Genomic DNA, 13,930 nt, shown 5'->3' with positions numbered 1-13,930 from the left:
AGTGTGGGATCTGGAGGTGAACAACGGCACCCCTGAGCGGCCATTCTACATGAACAAATCCTTGAAGACCATCCTTAACAAGAAGAACATCCTCAGACACAAACAAAGGCAAAGGTGAGGGAAGTAGAAAGACTGGGAGTCATTCACCAGACCATGGTACAAGCCCATGTGGCAATAAGCATTTTGCCAAATGTAATTGAAGTGTACATAAATTGCACCTGTACACTATAATGGACAAACTGTAGATAAGGAGATCTAACAATCTGACTCACCCATACTCATAATTTATGGATTTGGTAGTTCTTTGGTATTGCTATCTAACTCCAGGAGTCTAAAAAAATCTTTGTAATGGATGGATAAGACAAAGTCATAAAAAATCTTGTAAATATTTTTTTTAAATGTATCAGTGAAATATGGTTTGCAGCACAGACTTTACACAGTCAAATCTATACACAGCCACATTCATACTACACACTGAGTTCCTACTGGAATAAGTGATTTCTTTCTTTATTGAGGTTGTACTAAACCTCAGCTGTTTTTGTTCTTGAGCTCTTGTAGATGACAGTTTTCACCACTTGGGGGTGCCAGTCATTGCAAGACATCTTATGTGTGCTGTTACTCGGGCTGCATGCATGCCTGATAGAACAAGTTTTTTCCATGAAATTGTCTCATGTCAGCTCATCTGTGTATTGTTAACACAGTTTTTGACCCAAGAGTGTCTCACATTGAGAGAAATATTCACCGTTTTGTGTAGACTGTTTTCATATTTCAGTGTCAAGGACATAATGGCATAGCAGTTCAGAGTGCTGCTTCATTCTTAAGTGCCTTTCTCTTAGAATTGCCACATTGAGTGTCTAATTGCATGTTGCAGCTACATAGTTTACATTTGAAGATGTTTGTCTGAAGTTTTTGAAAAACTTGTTATGTTCTGTGTTTAGACGTTGGCAAAAACACCACATAAACAAAAAAAAAATCATAGGTTTATTCTTGGAGTCAACCGGTGTGTCCAAGCACCAAATAACACTGAACCTGTACCTGTTGCACATGTGCGATTTCTTTGCTTTTTAACATGCTGCTGATACGGGCACGTGTCTGTGACTGAGAAGAAAAAGCACAAAACCAATAATTAGGACAATCACAACATTTTTAATTTGGTGATTGGCTGCTCTTAAAATGATACTTCCCCAAAATTGTATTAGTTTTAGCATCACCTCCTGTAGGTTTGAGATGTGACTGTTCCACGTGGTTTCCTTCGCTGGTCAGCTGAAGTTCACATCAGTTACAGTTTGTAATCCAATACTACTAAATTTTCAAAATTATCGAAAACAGAGAAACTTGTCTAAACTGCTGGATTGGTTTAAGAAGTTTCTGTAATCCTTTTTAGATTATTTTTCCAAAATTATAAACTTAGTATTTCAGACCATCATAGCCACTGAAGCTTCAACCCTACAGTGGGTAAAACTTTGTTACTAACAAGACAGAATTTGGGTAGACCATCACTTTAATTTTGTCAATTATTGAACAAAATATAAGACCAGAATTTCTTGTTTGAGTTTTGTACATCATTTGAAACAATTGTTTTTTTCACTATGGGTCCTTTTTATTGAGCCAAAGTGGTGTTGGTCCCGCATAGTATTATAGAGTAACAAGCATTTTAGTCAAATACAACATATTTTATTAATCAGATTAATTTAATGAGTTTTAAAAAATCTCTATATATTGCATTGGTTGCTTCATGAAGTATAAGATCAGATTTGGCATCAACATATGATCTGAATGTTTTTCTGATCTTTCTCCTCCTCTGTCTTGGAGCCAGAATCCTGTATATTCTTGATGAATGTCTTTGCAGAATGAGATAGATGCAGTTTGGGTGTTAGCAGGCTGTTGTTAAGCTAGCTGATGAGCTAAATGGATGACACAGCTCTTGGCAGATTCACACACTGTGTCCTTGTATTCTTCAGACATCAAACTTTTGATCAGGTTTTCTTTTTTTTTCCAAAAGGGATCTATGCCTCACTCTGTATGATACTGACCTTTAGATCTTTGAGAACCAGCTCATGTTTGTGAGTCTTTGTATTGTGTTTGTCAAACCTGAGAACCTACCCTCATTGTGCCTCAGAGTGACAGCACTGCCAGACTTACACACCTTCTACCCCTGTTTGAGCTGAACATGCTGTAACATGTACAACATTAACCATTCAATAAAAGCAAAACAACTCTGCTTGTGTATTTGAAAAGAGAGAAATGATGCATGTAGTGCTCACTGTGGCATATTATGCATGTGGCATGTTATTCATTTTTTATATACTGAAAAACTACTGTTTGTTGAATTTTGTATCTTTTTTCTGCATGCAGCTCAGGTTTAGTTTCATTCCCATGAGGGTAAATACCTAAGATCTGATAAGTGAAGTAAAAACTGTGTTTTTATATGCTTCCCCTCCCTCCCATGTCTGGAAATTAGATTCTTTTGGTCAACCACAGACAACAAGTACACACAAGTAAAACCTCTCTCTCTGTTAGAATGGGCGTCAGTTTTCTTACTGCAAATGCAAACTCATAAAAGTCAAACTGAAGATGCAGTGTTGTAATCCGTCAATCAACAGAAAGATGAGCTACACTCCAAAATATTTTATTTATTGCAGCTCATTTGTACAGAAAGCTGCGTATTTATACAGTAAAAGTTGCATCTATTTTTTTAACAGAATACATTGTCTATGTTTATATTCATAATATAAATGTGCTTTGTTTCTTCTGTTTTTATCAATAAATTGTTTTTGTACTACACAAACCTTCTTAAAACTACTACTTTCTTCCTAAATTCAATGTTTGCACATGGAGGCATAAACACAGCACCGTGTCAGCTGTCATTGGATCCAAGCTGTTGTGTAAAATCAGTCATTCAAACGTAGCCCAGGTTTGTGAAATTAGACATTTATTTTCAAAACTGACTTCACATACAATAAATAAATTAAATTGCAATATTCAAACACTGCTATACAAACAATTTCAAGTTCATCTTCATAAGGAGCTGACATTTGGGGTCTGATGGTTTTCACTCAGAGTAGCACGGTCAAACTGTGTCACCAACAACACAAACAAATATAAATCTATAATGTCATATGTCACATTCCTATGAGTTACACTGAAACTTTTCCATTTCCACATTATACAGTACATTTAGGACTGTAAATTATACTCATCCATGGTAATGCTCAGCAATGAATTCAGTGTTTTCAAAAAATATAAACATGTAATGAACTACTGATGGTTTAAGAAAAGAAATGGTTTTAAGGTTTCATTGAAAATTAAATTATATTTACCATCAAGATCTGAATACTGCGGCTACTAATGAACGCTGGTGATGTCTGAGGCTTCTGTGTCTGTGCGCGCGTGTGTGTGTGTGTGTGTGTTTGTGTGTTTTAGCTGCTCAGGCGTGAGACACAGGCAGGGAGGTCATGGCGTGGGCTGGCAGCAGCGGCTGAAACATGGATGGAGGGGGGTGTACTGCGGGCACACACAGAGCACTAGTCATTACATTAATTCACACGTGAACTTGGAAGTGACGTGTTATTTTTGTTTTAGTATTTCTAAATCCATTTTCCATAACTAACATGAATATACAGTGTACAACAAAAAGTTTCATTAAGACAGTGGGAAAGCTTTCCTACCATCTTTAAGCTTATTTTGTCTTAGGTATATTATTTGATAAGTAGTAATATAGATTATTCTCAGCAATAACAAAATCCTGATTATTTAAATTGTTCTCTATTAGTATCACCTATATTTTTACAAAAATAAATGACAATTTTTCTGGTACTGGGCACACTGTGGTTGTTATGACCAGCTTCTGAAAGCTTTTATATTTCCTCTTCTAAATTTATGGTGACTGATGCGATGTTCCAGAAATTATCAAATGTTATATTTCTAAAAACATTTTGTGATAAATACAAGAAAATGAGAAGAAATAGACTGAACAAAGATTGCTAGCAACAAGAAAAAAAGGATGTGAGTAACCATATCATTAAAGACATTTTATTCCTCCTTTTGGTTTAGTAAACAAAGAGAGATATTATATAATTTTCCTTCTCAGTGTTCATCTCATAGCCTGATATTTAAGAAAAACCCTTTATGATCTCCTTCATACTTTTTCAGAGAGATTTTTAAATGTTTTTTAGTGCAAATATAACATCAAATCATCAGCATATAAACTAAGTTTATATTTTGCTCTCATTTTCAACACATGAAAGAGGTCACTGGCAGCCTTTCCTAGTGCCCCTTGTTAGTTAAAATGCTTCAGAGAATGTTCTATTTAAAAAAAAACCTGTGCAGCTGGTGACTTGAAAATCGTGTTTATAATAGTAAATATTTCCTCAGGTGATACACCTCTGTACGCAATAGAACGTCCTTGGTATCAAGTCTTGGCTTATTTGCTTTTCACGACAAATGTAAGGTATCTCATGGGAAAACATGAATTTCACTTGTGCTTTTTTGTTCATTTCCCTTGGTAAATCACGTGTGAAACATTTCTGATGCCATATGTGGGTTTTATACTACATGTAGAAAAGAAACATAATACTTAAAATGTAAAAATAGTAATTTCACATATAGGTTTTTGTTCTTTTTTTCTGGTAAGCAGTGTAAACCTTATCAACAGTTTTATCACACAACATTTAGCCAAAGACAGGAAAAATCAATCAAAATCGCTCAGATAATAATTCATAAAAAGTCTGGTTCTCACTGTCTATGAAGGAGTGTAGTGCAGAGAGCATTGATCCCTCCGGGCCTCCGTAGGCTGTGTACTGCAGTTCCTCGGGTGTTGGGGTGGGCTGGGACAGGCGGCTGGGCTGCAGCGAGGTCATCGGGGTGCTGGAGGTGTGGTTGGGGCTCACATGCTTCTTGTGGCGAGCTCGGCAGTTCTGGAACCAGACCTGAGTTAACAGGACAAACAGCTTTTGTAGGGCAGCTTTTCAAAGCAACATGGCATTAAAAAGGCAAACATTGTCACAATGTAGTAATAGGTTGCATTTGCAGGTTGTAAATTGTACAAACCTTTATCTCTCTGCCAAAATAAACTCTCTCTTTATCAATTTTTCATGGAGGTAAGGTGAGGAGTCACTTTTCCTTCTGGTGAGTAAAAACAGTCTTGTAGTTTTCGGCAGTTATAAAGATGTGCTTATGATACACTGTTCTCACTCCATGTTAGTTCAGTGGTGCATTTACTTTTTTCAGCACCTGAGCTTGCATTTTGCTGACATCCTCAGCAGAGACACTAGCTTGGCTGAAGTGGCAACAGTGACAAATCTGCCCCGAGGTGTGTTTTCCCAAAAGTGTTACTGTCAGCCTGTTGTTCTGGAAGTACCACTGTTAGCGGTGTGTTTGGTTTAATCCTACTCACATGAAACACATCTGTAAATACATCTGTCTTTGACAGATGATGCAGTTTGTTTGTTTCAAAAATGTTTTTTTCAATGTAAAAATATTTCTCTGTACTTTTCCTAGATGTCACAATATGGTATACACCTTTGCCAGTGGTGTACTGTACTTGGGGATAATTGAGGTACTTTACTTGACTATTTCCATTTTATAGTGCACTGTATTTATACTCTACTGGATTTAAGAGGAAAATACTGTACTTTGGATTCTATTACTTTTATTTGTTGGCTATATATACTGCATACTTTGTCAATTAATATTTTACATATGATCAAAAACATATGATCAGCTTATAAAATAGAAGCAGTATGTTAAGTATTTAAAACTGGCCTTACCACAGTTAGTGTGTAAATAGCATTAAAATGCTGTTTACACACTAATGGATCAATAATCACAAGCCAATATTACAATATACTGTATATATTATGGATGATGCAGACTGATGGACACACAAAAATTTAAGTTAGTCAGATGGAGAAAGTCGGGGAGATGAGAGGGAAAAGCAATGAATCAGGATAAACTATAGACTTATAGTATTTATTTTCTTTCTTCTGCTATTCATTGCACAATTTAGTAGTTATTTTACACGTTATTTGAAATAGAAGTGTATTTAATGCTACAATTCCTGTTTTGAATTGCTGGCAGGTGCATATTATGCAAATATACCTCTATAGAGGTTAGGATTGAACTCTTTCTTCTCTCTAATTAGCATGATTATACGGTGTATATTCCATCCTCCGTCGTCCCTTCATGCACCGATCTTTCACTGACCTGTATGACTCTTCGACTGAGCCCCGTCTGCTCTGCCAGTTTCTGCAGTGTTTGGGCATCCGGGTTGTTGTCCTGAGCAAACTGGGCCTGCATTACCTGCATGTGCCCAGGTGAAAGAAAGTCAGTTCAGTGTCAGACAGGTTTACTTTGTTGTAATATTAGGAAATATATGATTCACCCGCAGAACAAATTCAAAATCACTACTGCTAGAAAAACATGTTTTTGACTGCCAAATGTAAATAAATTAACATAGATAAAAGTAATTATAACAGTGACATTTGAAGTAATTTAGGTTCTCCACAAGTTGCTCTACGTGGACCTAAATGCTGCCTTCAAATGAACAGTTCACAAAATCAAATTGAAATTACCCTGAACGAGGTGCATATGATTATTATTATTACCCATAGAGGGAAAACAGTAGGACAGTATCATTTAAAAAACAGCATCCTCGTTACCTGCATAGTGTCTGTTTCATTTGAATAAATGCTTTACTAAATCAACATAGTTTATTAAAATCACCACCTGATTTTAGTTTTCCTTCAGCAGAGTATGATATAATAAAAAACATTAGAAAAAAATGAATGTAGTTCTCAGGGCTGCAGCTTCTAACAATCAGTGCACGTGCCTTTCTAAGAGGAGCGTCGCTGCTGTTCTGCTGTCTGAGAGTCGCAGTACGCTCTCAGTGGTGCCTGTTGATGAAAGTGTAAGGTAAGCCCACCTGAACCTGCCCTAAAGCTTGATGACACAAATTTGTAATTCAAATATTATTTTAAAGGCCAGGGCCAATGCTTTAAGGCTTAATGTCTTTCAATTGGGAAATTTTGCAATAAACGAAATGTGTTTTGCCAACAGAATGTTATTCCTTGCATGTCGAGCCAGACCAGTGTGGGAAAATTCTGTTGTTTTTGTGAAATTGTGAGATGACATAGACCTTGTTTTAATTATGAATTAAAGTGACTCACAGCCTTACCCTTTGCCTTCTTCCCCACCTTAGAAGCCACAGTAGAATTCACACAGTATTTAACCTGTTAAGCTAATATAAATCTATGTTTTTTGTCTGTTATACGAGAGGACAGATGTTAACCTGCAGCTGGTCGGCAGTGAAGCTGGTCCGAGCTCTCTTGGAGGGTTTTGGCTGGTTAATCTCCTGCTCAGTGGGCACGGCCCCCTCCATGTTAACACTGTTTCCTGCAACAAAGAACAATTTCTCATATTCAAATCTTTGGTATAATAGGGCATGGTATTGAGCACAACATAGCCTATAGTATATACTGCTTTGAAATGCAATATGTTTTTGGAATATTAAAATTAAAAGAACTGCATGAAAAAAAACATATTTGAATTGAGCCACCTTAAGAAAAAAAGCAAACATGATCATTTTTAAATACATATTCTAAAGACAATGTACAGATGTTTTATTTAGTATATGATCAGATTAGATCTCAATAAATTTCCATGGCCCTAACGATCTGTTATCAATAAAACACAGGGAGAAACAGCATATTTAATTTCTTTTTCATTAGCTTGAAGTGCAATTGCCGTTTTAATTTACAAATCAATTTCATTTGATCCGTTTCCATGGCAAAATGCAACAAGTCCGTGGGAAATATTTTAAGCTATGTTCAAGTCCGTAGGAACTTCCAGACTGAAAGTGAAAACGGCACCTTTCTCCACGGCCCGCTTGAGGTTGTCCAGCATGCAGTCGTAGTGGACCCTGCAGAGCACCTTCTCCTCCACCAGGGCGAACTCCTCCCCGGTGGACAGCTGCCTCTTGCAGGAGAAGCAGGCGAAGCAGGCCAGGTGGTAGACGTTTCCCTTCGCCCGGCGGACCCAGTCTGTGGAGTGGATGTTCCTGCCGCAGCAGGCACACCAGGTGCCGTATCTTCTGCAGGAGAAGGTCGTGGTGAGCACATCAGACACCCACATAGCTGCCTGAGCGCATTCACATCGCTTTAACTTGACAGTGGTGTCTTTTCTGCATTTTAAGATGATGATGCCAGTCTTTTTTTTTTTTTTTTTTTTTTAATCAATATCTTTCATTTGGGTTGTACAGCCAAAAATGAAAGAATTGTTGCCCATGCCGCTACAGAAAAACTCCCAGACATACAGACGCTTTTATGAACTCTGTGGTTAAATTAAATGAATTTATTTGAAGTGACTTTCAGCTTTAGGCTACTCCCTGGTCGTCCGTTTTTTTTTTTTTGGAAGGCCACTAATTTAATGTAAATAATAAAAATGTAAAGTTGATAAAAGCAATTATCATTATTATTATTATTATTATCATTATTCAATGTAATGTAAAACACGTTATTATTAAGCAGTTCATATCTTCGTAGGTTTACTTTCTGCAACAATTTCGTTTCGGTAGCTTCGGTTTTCGTTTGATCAGCACGAATGAAAATCGATGCACATACCGAAAGTAATCCAGTTTGCAGAAAACTTCTTTGTCTTTGATGTAACAGCTGGTGTGGCCGCCAAGCGAAGCCTGGCACACGCTGCATGACAGACAGCGCACATGCCAGCACAAGTCGTTAACCTAAAGCAAAGATAGTGGATAAATATAAAGTCAGCGAGTTTGGAGGCAGGGGGTGTGAACACAGAAACCACAGAAATCCAAATGCAAACGAGAGAAGAAGAAGAAGAAAAAAAAAAAAACAGACGGTAATCCAAAGTTAAATGAAAGACAATCCTCGCGAGAAAACTGCAGCACAAAAAGGAGAGTTTTTTTTTTTTGTTTTGTTTTTTTTTTGTTTTTTTACCTTTAATAAATATTTATCCACAATTTCTTCGCTGCAGCTCGCACACACAGTTCGGCCCAGCAGAGGCGCAGACGCCATCGCCTGCAGCGACGACGCGTCTTCATCCAAAACTTCCACCGCCGCACCCTGAAGGAATCAGACCCGCGGTTAGAGAAGGACGCGCAGGACCACCCCCCCCCCCCCCCCCCACCCCACAGCCAGGGCAGGCAGGGGACTCTGTACTGTGTCTGAACTCGGCTCACCTGTCACCGCCGCTAATGATAACACTGAAGTGCGCAAAATGAACTTCATAATAAATCATGTACCTATCATATCATATTCTAGTCACTCTGGCCTTTAAATTAAAAAAAAAAAAAAAAAAAATTCCGGCTCAACCTCATTTGCTTTCACGTTCTTCAAACACGACACACGTCAGGTCACAAAAAGCCTAATGTAAGCCTCACGAAAAAAAAAAAAAAAAAAATTCTAGAGCTGCCTCCAGATTGAATGTTAAATTAAAAGGCGTGTTTGCCTAAAATTGACCATCTCATTTAAAACCTCCATACATCAAAAACGGGCCCTGGTTAGTTCTCAGCCTATTTCGAAAACAAAATTTAAAAAATTTAAAAATTTAAAAATTTAAGAATTAAAAAAAAAAAAAAAAAGTTTTAGCTACATTTCATTTCCTACCATAGTGTCCTCAGCGCATTTTCCCAGCAGCCCTTCCTCCCCTTTGCACTCTTCACACATGACGAGAAGCTGCGGCGGGAACACGGTGCCTCTCCGTCAGCCCCGCCGCGGCTGCCCTTAAATGCCCCCCCCCCCCCCCCCCCCCCCCCCCCACCCCACCCCCACCCCTCCAGCTCCATCCCATAAATATCATGCCTTTCACTCTTCACCATGACAACGCCGAACCCAAAAAAAAACAAAAAAAAACGATCGCCGTAATGACATTTCAAGCAGAGGAGGTCAGTCATCACCTGCAGACACAGACCACACTCGAGCCCGCGCGTCCTCCCGATGCGCGTGAAAAGTCGCTCGGGATGCGCGCGTGCCGTGGGGGGGGGGGGGCGCGCCCACTCCCACGTGCCAATCACACAGCCCAGCGCGAGGTCTCGTGGGGGGAAAAGGGCGCTGATTTATTTAATAACAGCAATTAAAAAAAAAAAAAAAAAACACAACAAAAAAAAAAAAAGAAGTTCAAGACAAACGTCTACCGCCGGGGGCGACCGAAAGGTGAAGAGGTCTCATTAACTACTTCAGTTTTAATTGCAGAATTCGGGGGAGGAGGAGGAGGGGGAAGGGGGGGGGGGGGGTAATTTCCTGCGACATTTCTTCAAATTGTGACAATACTGAGCTGCCAGCCCGCGGAAGGCCGGCTGTAATGACAGGCTTGAAGCCCACTCGGCTTTAATTGGCAAAAAAAAAAAAAAAAAAAAAAATTCAACCAATATTTAATCTGAGGTTCGATCCGGCTATGATGAGGCTGCGCCGACTCGCACCGCGTCCTGTGATCCTGTCGCGACTCACCTCATCGCTGGTCAGCAGAGACTGGTTTTGGTTCCCGCCAACAGCGCAGCGCTCCACTTTGAGTTCACTTTTCCAGCGCATGTCCGGATCCAGGGGCAGGCGAGAAGACGCTCCTCGGTTCCGCAGTGAAAGTCTCCTCCGGGATCTTTCCGCGCGTCAGCCCCTGCGCCCTGAGCTGTGTCTAGAGGGCGGATCATAACTCATATATATATATTTTTTTTTTTTTCCTGTCCTCCTTTGGCCGCGCCTCCCTTAAGCTTGTTGTGTGGCTTTATGTCAGCTTTGATGGGGGAGAAAACAAAGTCTGTCACTGTTATATTCCTATAAATATTTTTCAAATGCACCTTTGCCCAGCTTCCTGAAATGACAGTGACGCGGAGGCAACATAATAACCACAAAGTGCAGTTTCTGAAGAGATTGCTCCCCTCTGCATAAACAGCTGCGAGGCTGGCTTGAATTTGTATGAAGAAGCAGTTGTAGTTTTAAGAGATGGACAAAAGGGGAAAAGGGGATGTGTTCAGTTTTTATTTTTTGAAAATGCTTAGTTATAGTTTAGTTTTTATTAGCTTCAGTGTTTGTCTTAGTTTCTTTCCTGGAGTATTTGCCAGAGATTCAAAAAGGTCAGAAAAAGTATTTTGAAATAAAAAAAAAAAAACTCAACAAAACATTAAACCGTTGTAAAAACCATCCACAAAAGGCAACTATAGAAGATGTGCGTTTGTCAGTGTGTTTGTGTCATTAACCAGAAAAATTCAACTGGACACAGCAACAACATAAAATGTAGATATGAGCTCACATATGTAAACAGTCCACACAAGGTGTAATCCTGGTTCTGAGGCGGGATGCAGGTCGGAGCCAATCTGAGACAAAAACCTAACAAACTCTAGAGGTTTGATTTATTCAGATGACCCAACTCAAAACGATCTCACCAATGAACTGCACTGTCCAGCACTAGTCATAGGTGCTGCAGCTCTATGACACATCCTGGTAGTTTATTAACAATAAAACACTGGACATCATTAATACAGTGAATGACACCTAAAGTGCACGTGCACTAAGATACTGCTCCATCTCACGCAGATAAAAATACCCAAAATACCAGGCTGATGTATGAATTAAACTGACAAAGACAAAAACTAAAGACATTTCTCATATTTTTTTTAATTTCAGTTAGTTTTGACACAATAATACATCTTTTTTTATATATATAAAGTCTCATTTTTATATTTGTTTCAGTTAACAAAAATGTTTTTTCGTGTCGAGTTTTCATTATTTCATCAGTTTTAGTGAATGATAATTATCTTGAGGCAAACTGTAATGGAAGCAGTGAAAAAAAAGTTTAGATGTGAGTCACATTGTTCAGGTGTGTTGAGAAACACAGATAGCCATGTAGCCTACAACACAGGATCTCACCTAGAAAATATCAAAATAGGGGTTTCAGAGGAAAACAAAAAATGCAGCTAGCTTGACCCCCTCACGGCCCAGCGCCGAGCTGCAAGCTAGCTGCTGGGGGAGGGAGCGAGCTTGACCCCCTGTCAGCCCAGCGCCGAGGAAGAACTTATCCTCCGACACCTTTATAGGCTCGAATTGGGGTCAAAATGATTTTCAGCTTGTAAAGTAATGTTGACAAATCAAAAGTGAACAAATGATCGGTGGTGAGGTTAAACAAAGACACTGTGAGAGAGGAAAAGCCTTTGTGGACACAGAGCCGAAAACTGTACACAGTAAAAACCCAGCATGCAACATTCCCAGTGCGTCACACTGAGCAGAGTTTTACAGTTTCCTTTTCTGTGTGACATTAGCGTAACATTTCTTCTTTTACAGTGTCTCTGTTGAACCTCAGCACTGATCATTTGTCCACAGTTTTGACTGTCTTTTTTTTAACAAATCTCCATTTTTTCACATGCACAAACTTGTATTTCTCATGCAGATGTATTTTACAGGCTCACAAAGGTTGATTTACAACTGCACATTTTGGAATTATTTGTGAACATCACTTTACAAGCTTAAAATCATTTGGACCCTAATTTGAGCCCGTACAGGTGTGGGGTGTAGTCATGTGCATGACTTAGCGTTTGTGGTTGCTGTTTGTGCAGGACTATAAGCTGCGGTACTGCCCTGAGCTGGATTCTGGCATCCCTATGAAAAACACATAATGTAATTGTATAACATAAACTGTTTTCCTCCTGATTTTCTGCTCTCGATTTACATAAGAGTGAACGGGGCAGTTGTAAGGTACTCCTGCCACTTCGGAGGGCATAGTTCAAAGTCTGTAAGTCAATGTGCTTTGGTAGTCACATTGTATGAAAGAGGACAAATTTGCCTTCATTCTAGGAGAAAAGTTATATGTGAAAAGTGAAATTTATGGCCATAAGGATGAGTTAAACTGATTTTTCTTTTTGTTTGTTTTGTTTGAGCAGTGAAACACTTTCTCCCACTCTAGCTGTGATGTCATCTACTCTAACCTCCTATAGACTCCTATTGTAAACTGAAAAACCATAAAACTTTAACTGGGATAATTCAAAAACTGTAAAAGATATAAAAAAGCAGAATACAAGTTTAATAGCTGAAAATATTGAGACCCATTTAAAGTTGAAATTAAGTCTGTAGCTCAAAGTATGCCGAAGCAGTTGAGTTTTAAGAAGGAGAATGTTTTCGAGGGTTTGAACATTCATTAATAAGGGAAAATGTCTGACAAAACAATAACTATTTAGGAAATTATGGGACATATCTCTGAGTAAAGTCATTCCGCAAAGTAACTCAATCTCGAGATCAAGTAGCCTTATGTACCTAATTAACTTGATTTACATAATTAACCTATAATTTTGAGGTATTTGTACTTAACTTTTTATTATCAGCTATACTTTATACTCAAATTCTTCCACATTACTGAGGCAGTGTTTTTTTGCTTCACTACATTAATCTGACAGTTATAGTTACTTTTCACATTAAGATCACAAAACGTGATTATCTAATGACGCATGATGCATTTTTAGAATGACAGAATGTAAGATTAAAATGACGTTACCCAGGAACAACTTACTCATTACACGATAATATATCAGCAATAATGATCTAAAATATATAATATTACAATATATTAAAATATTACATAAAAATACAACTACTGCAGTCTAATACATCAGTCCTGGAAATGGGTTGTAATAATCAGTTTTTACATATTATGACCTATATATTATAAGAATTATAAAGCTATTTCTTCTTTTCTGTCGTCGCAACTAATATGCAATACAATTTTTTTATTGGTCAAAATAACGGGCCCTCTAGATGTTCTCTTTCTGACGGAAATGCCAGATAATAGGTCACGATATGCACTCACACAGTGAACACACTACTCTGCATTTGCAGGGTACCTCTTCTCTCAGTGGTGGAAGAGGTACCGCCATGTAAAAATACTTATTGTGAAATATAGTATTGTGAGCAAGATGTACTTCAGA

The 13,930-nt window shown here is 38.4% G+C and overlaps 2 protein-coding genes across 6 annotated transcripts in view; one reads left to right on the top strand and one right to left on the bottom strand.

Moving 5' to 3' along the window:
- Positions 1-2,788, top strand: part of slc44a5b (solute carrier family 44 member 5b) — a 33,990-nt gene extending 31,202 nt beyond the window's left edge. The window contains exon 22 of the mRNA XM_071487611.1: positions 3-2,788. Within this exon, the coding sequence (XP_071343712.1) occupies positions 3-118 (116 nt within the window). The 3' untranslated portion in view covers positions 119-2,788. The remainder of the gene's footprint in view (positions 1-2) is intronic.
- Positions 2,789-2,815: 27 nt separating this feature from the next.
- Positions 2,816-10,671, bottom strand: LOC139627013 (LIM/homeobox protein Lhx8). 5 transcript variants are annotated; one of them, XM_071487617.1, is made up of 9 exons: positions 10,473-10,671; positions 9,633-9,701; positions 8,964-9,089; positions 8,619-8,740; positions 7,869-8,089; positions 7,289-7,392; positions 6,205-6,300; positions 4,739-4,928; positions 2,929-3,504 (listed from the first exon to the last, which is right to left on the bottom strand). In XM_071487617.1, the coding sequence occupies exons 1-9, from the start codon at positions 10,551-10,553 to the stop codon at positions 3,428-3,430; spliced, it is 1,086 nt and encodes a 361-aa protein (XP_071343718.1). In that variant the 5' UTR covers positions 10,554-10,671; the 3' UTR covers positions 2,929-3,427. The 5 variants fall into 5 exon arrangements, with proteins under 5 accessions (XP_071343716.1, XP_071343714.1, XP_071343717.1 ...); XM_071487613.1 differs by lacking the exon at positions 9,633-9,701 and having other exon boundaries at positions 2,817-3,504; positions 10,473-10,669; XM_071487616.1 differs by lacking the exons at positions 9,633-9,701; positions 10,473-10,671 and adding an exon at positions 9,923-10,094 and having other exon boundaries at positions 2,833-3,504.
- Positions 10,672-13,930: the final 3,259 nt, after the last annotated feature.

This window comes from Trachinotus anak, unplaced genomic scaffold, assembly GCF_046630095.1.
Source record: "Trachinotus anak isolate AG129_WGS33_773 ecotype Australia unplaced genomic scaffold, CSIRO_AGI_Tana_v1 ptg000010l, whole genome shotgun sequence".
NCBI lineage: Eukaryota > Metazoa > Chordata > Actinopteri > Carangiformes > Carangidae > Trachinotus > Trachinotus anak.
Note: the sequence above shows the minus strand (reverse complement) of the source record. Positions and strands in the feature narration are given on the sequence as shown.

Bases quoted from the DNA above. Each gene is read 5' to 3' on its own strand.
- LOC139627013 (XM_071487617.1), bottom strand. From the start codon at position 10,553: ATGCGCTGGAAAAGTGAACTCAAAGTGGAGCGCTGCGCTGTTGGCGGG. The intron at 9,702-10,472 runs GTGAGTCGCGAC...TTCCCGCCGCAG, and splicing joins CTCTGCTGACCAGCGATGAG to CTTCTCGTCATGTGTGAAGA. The intron at 9,090-9,632 runs GTAGGAAATGAA...TGATTCCTTCAG, and splicing joins AATGCGCTGAGGACACTATG to GGTGCGGCGGTGGAAGTTTT.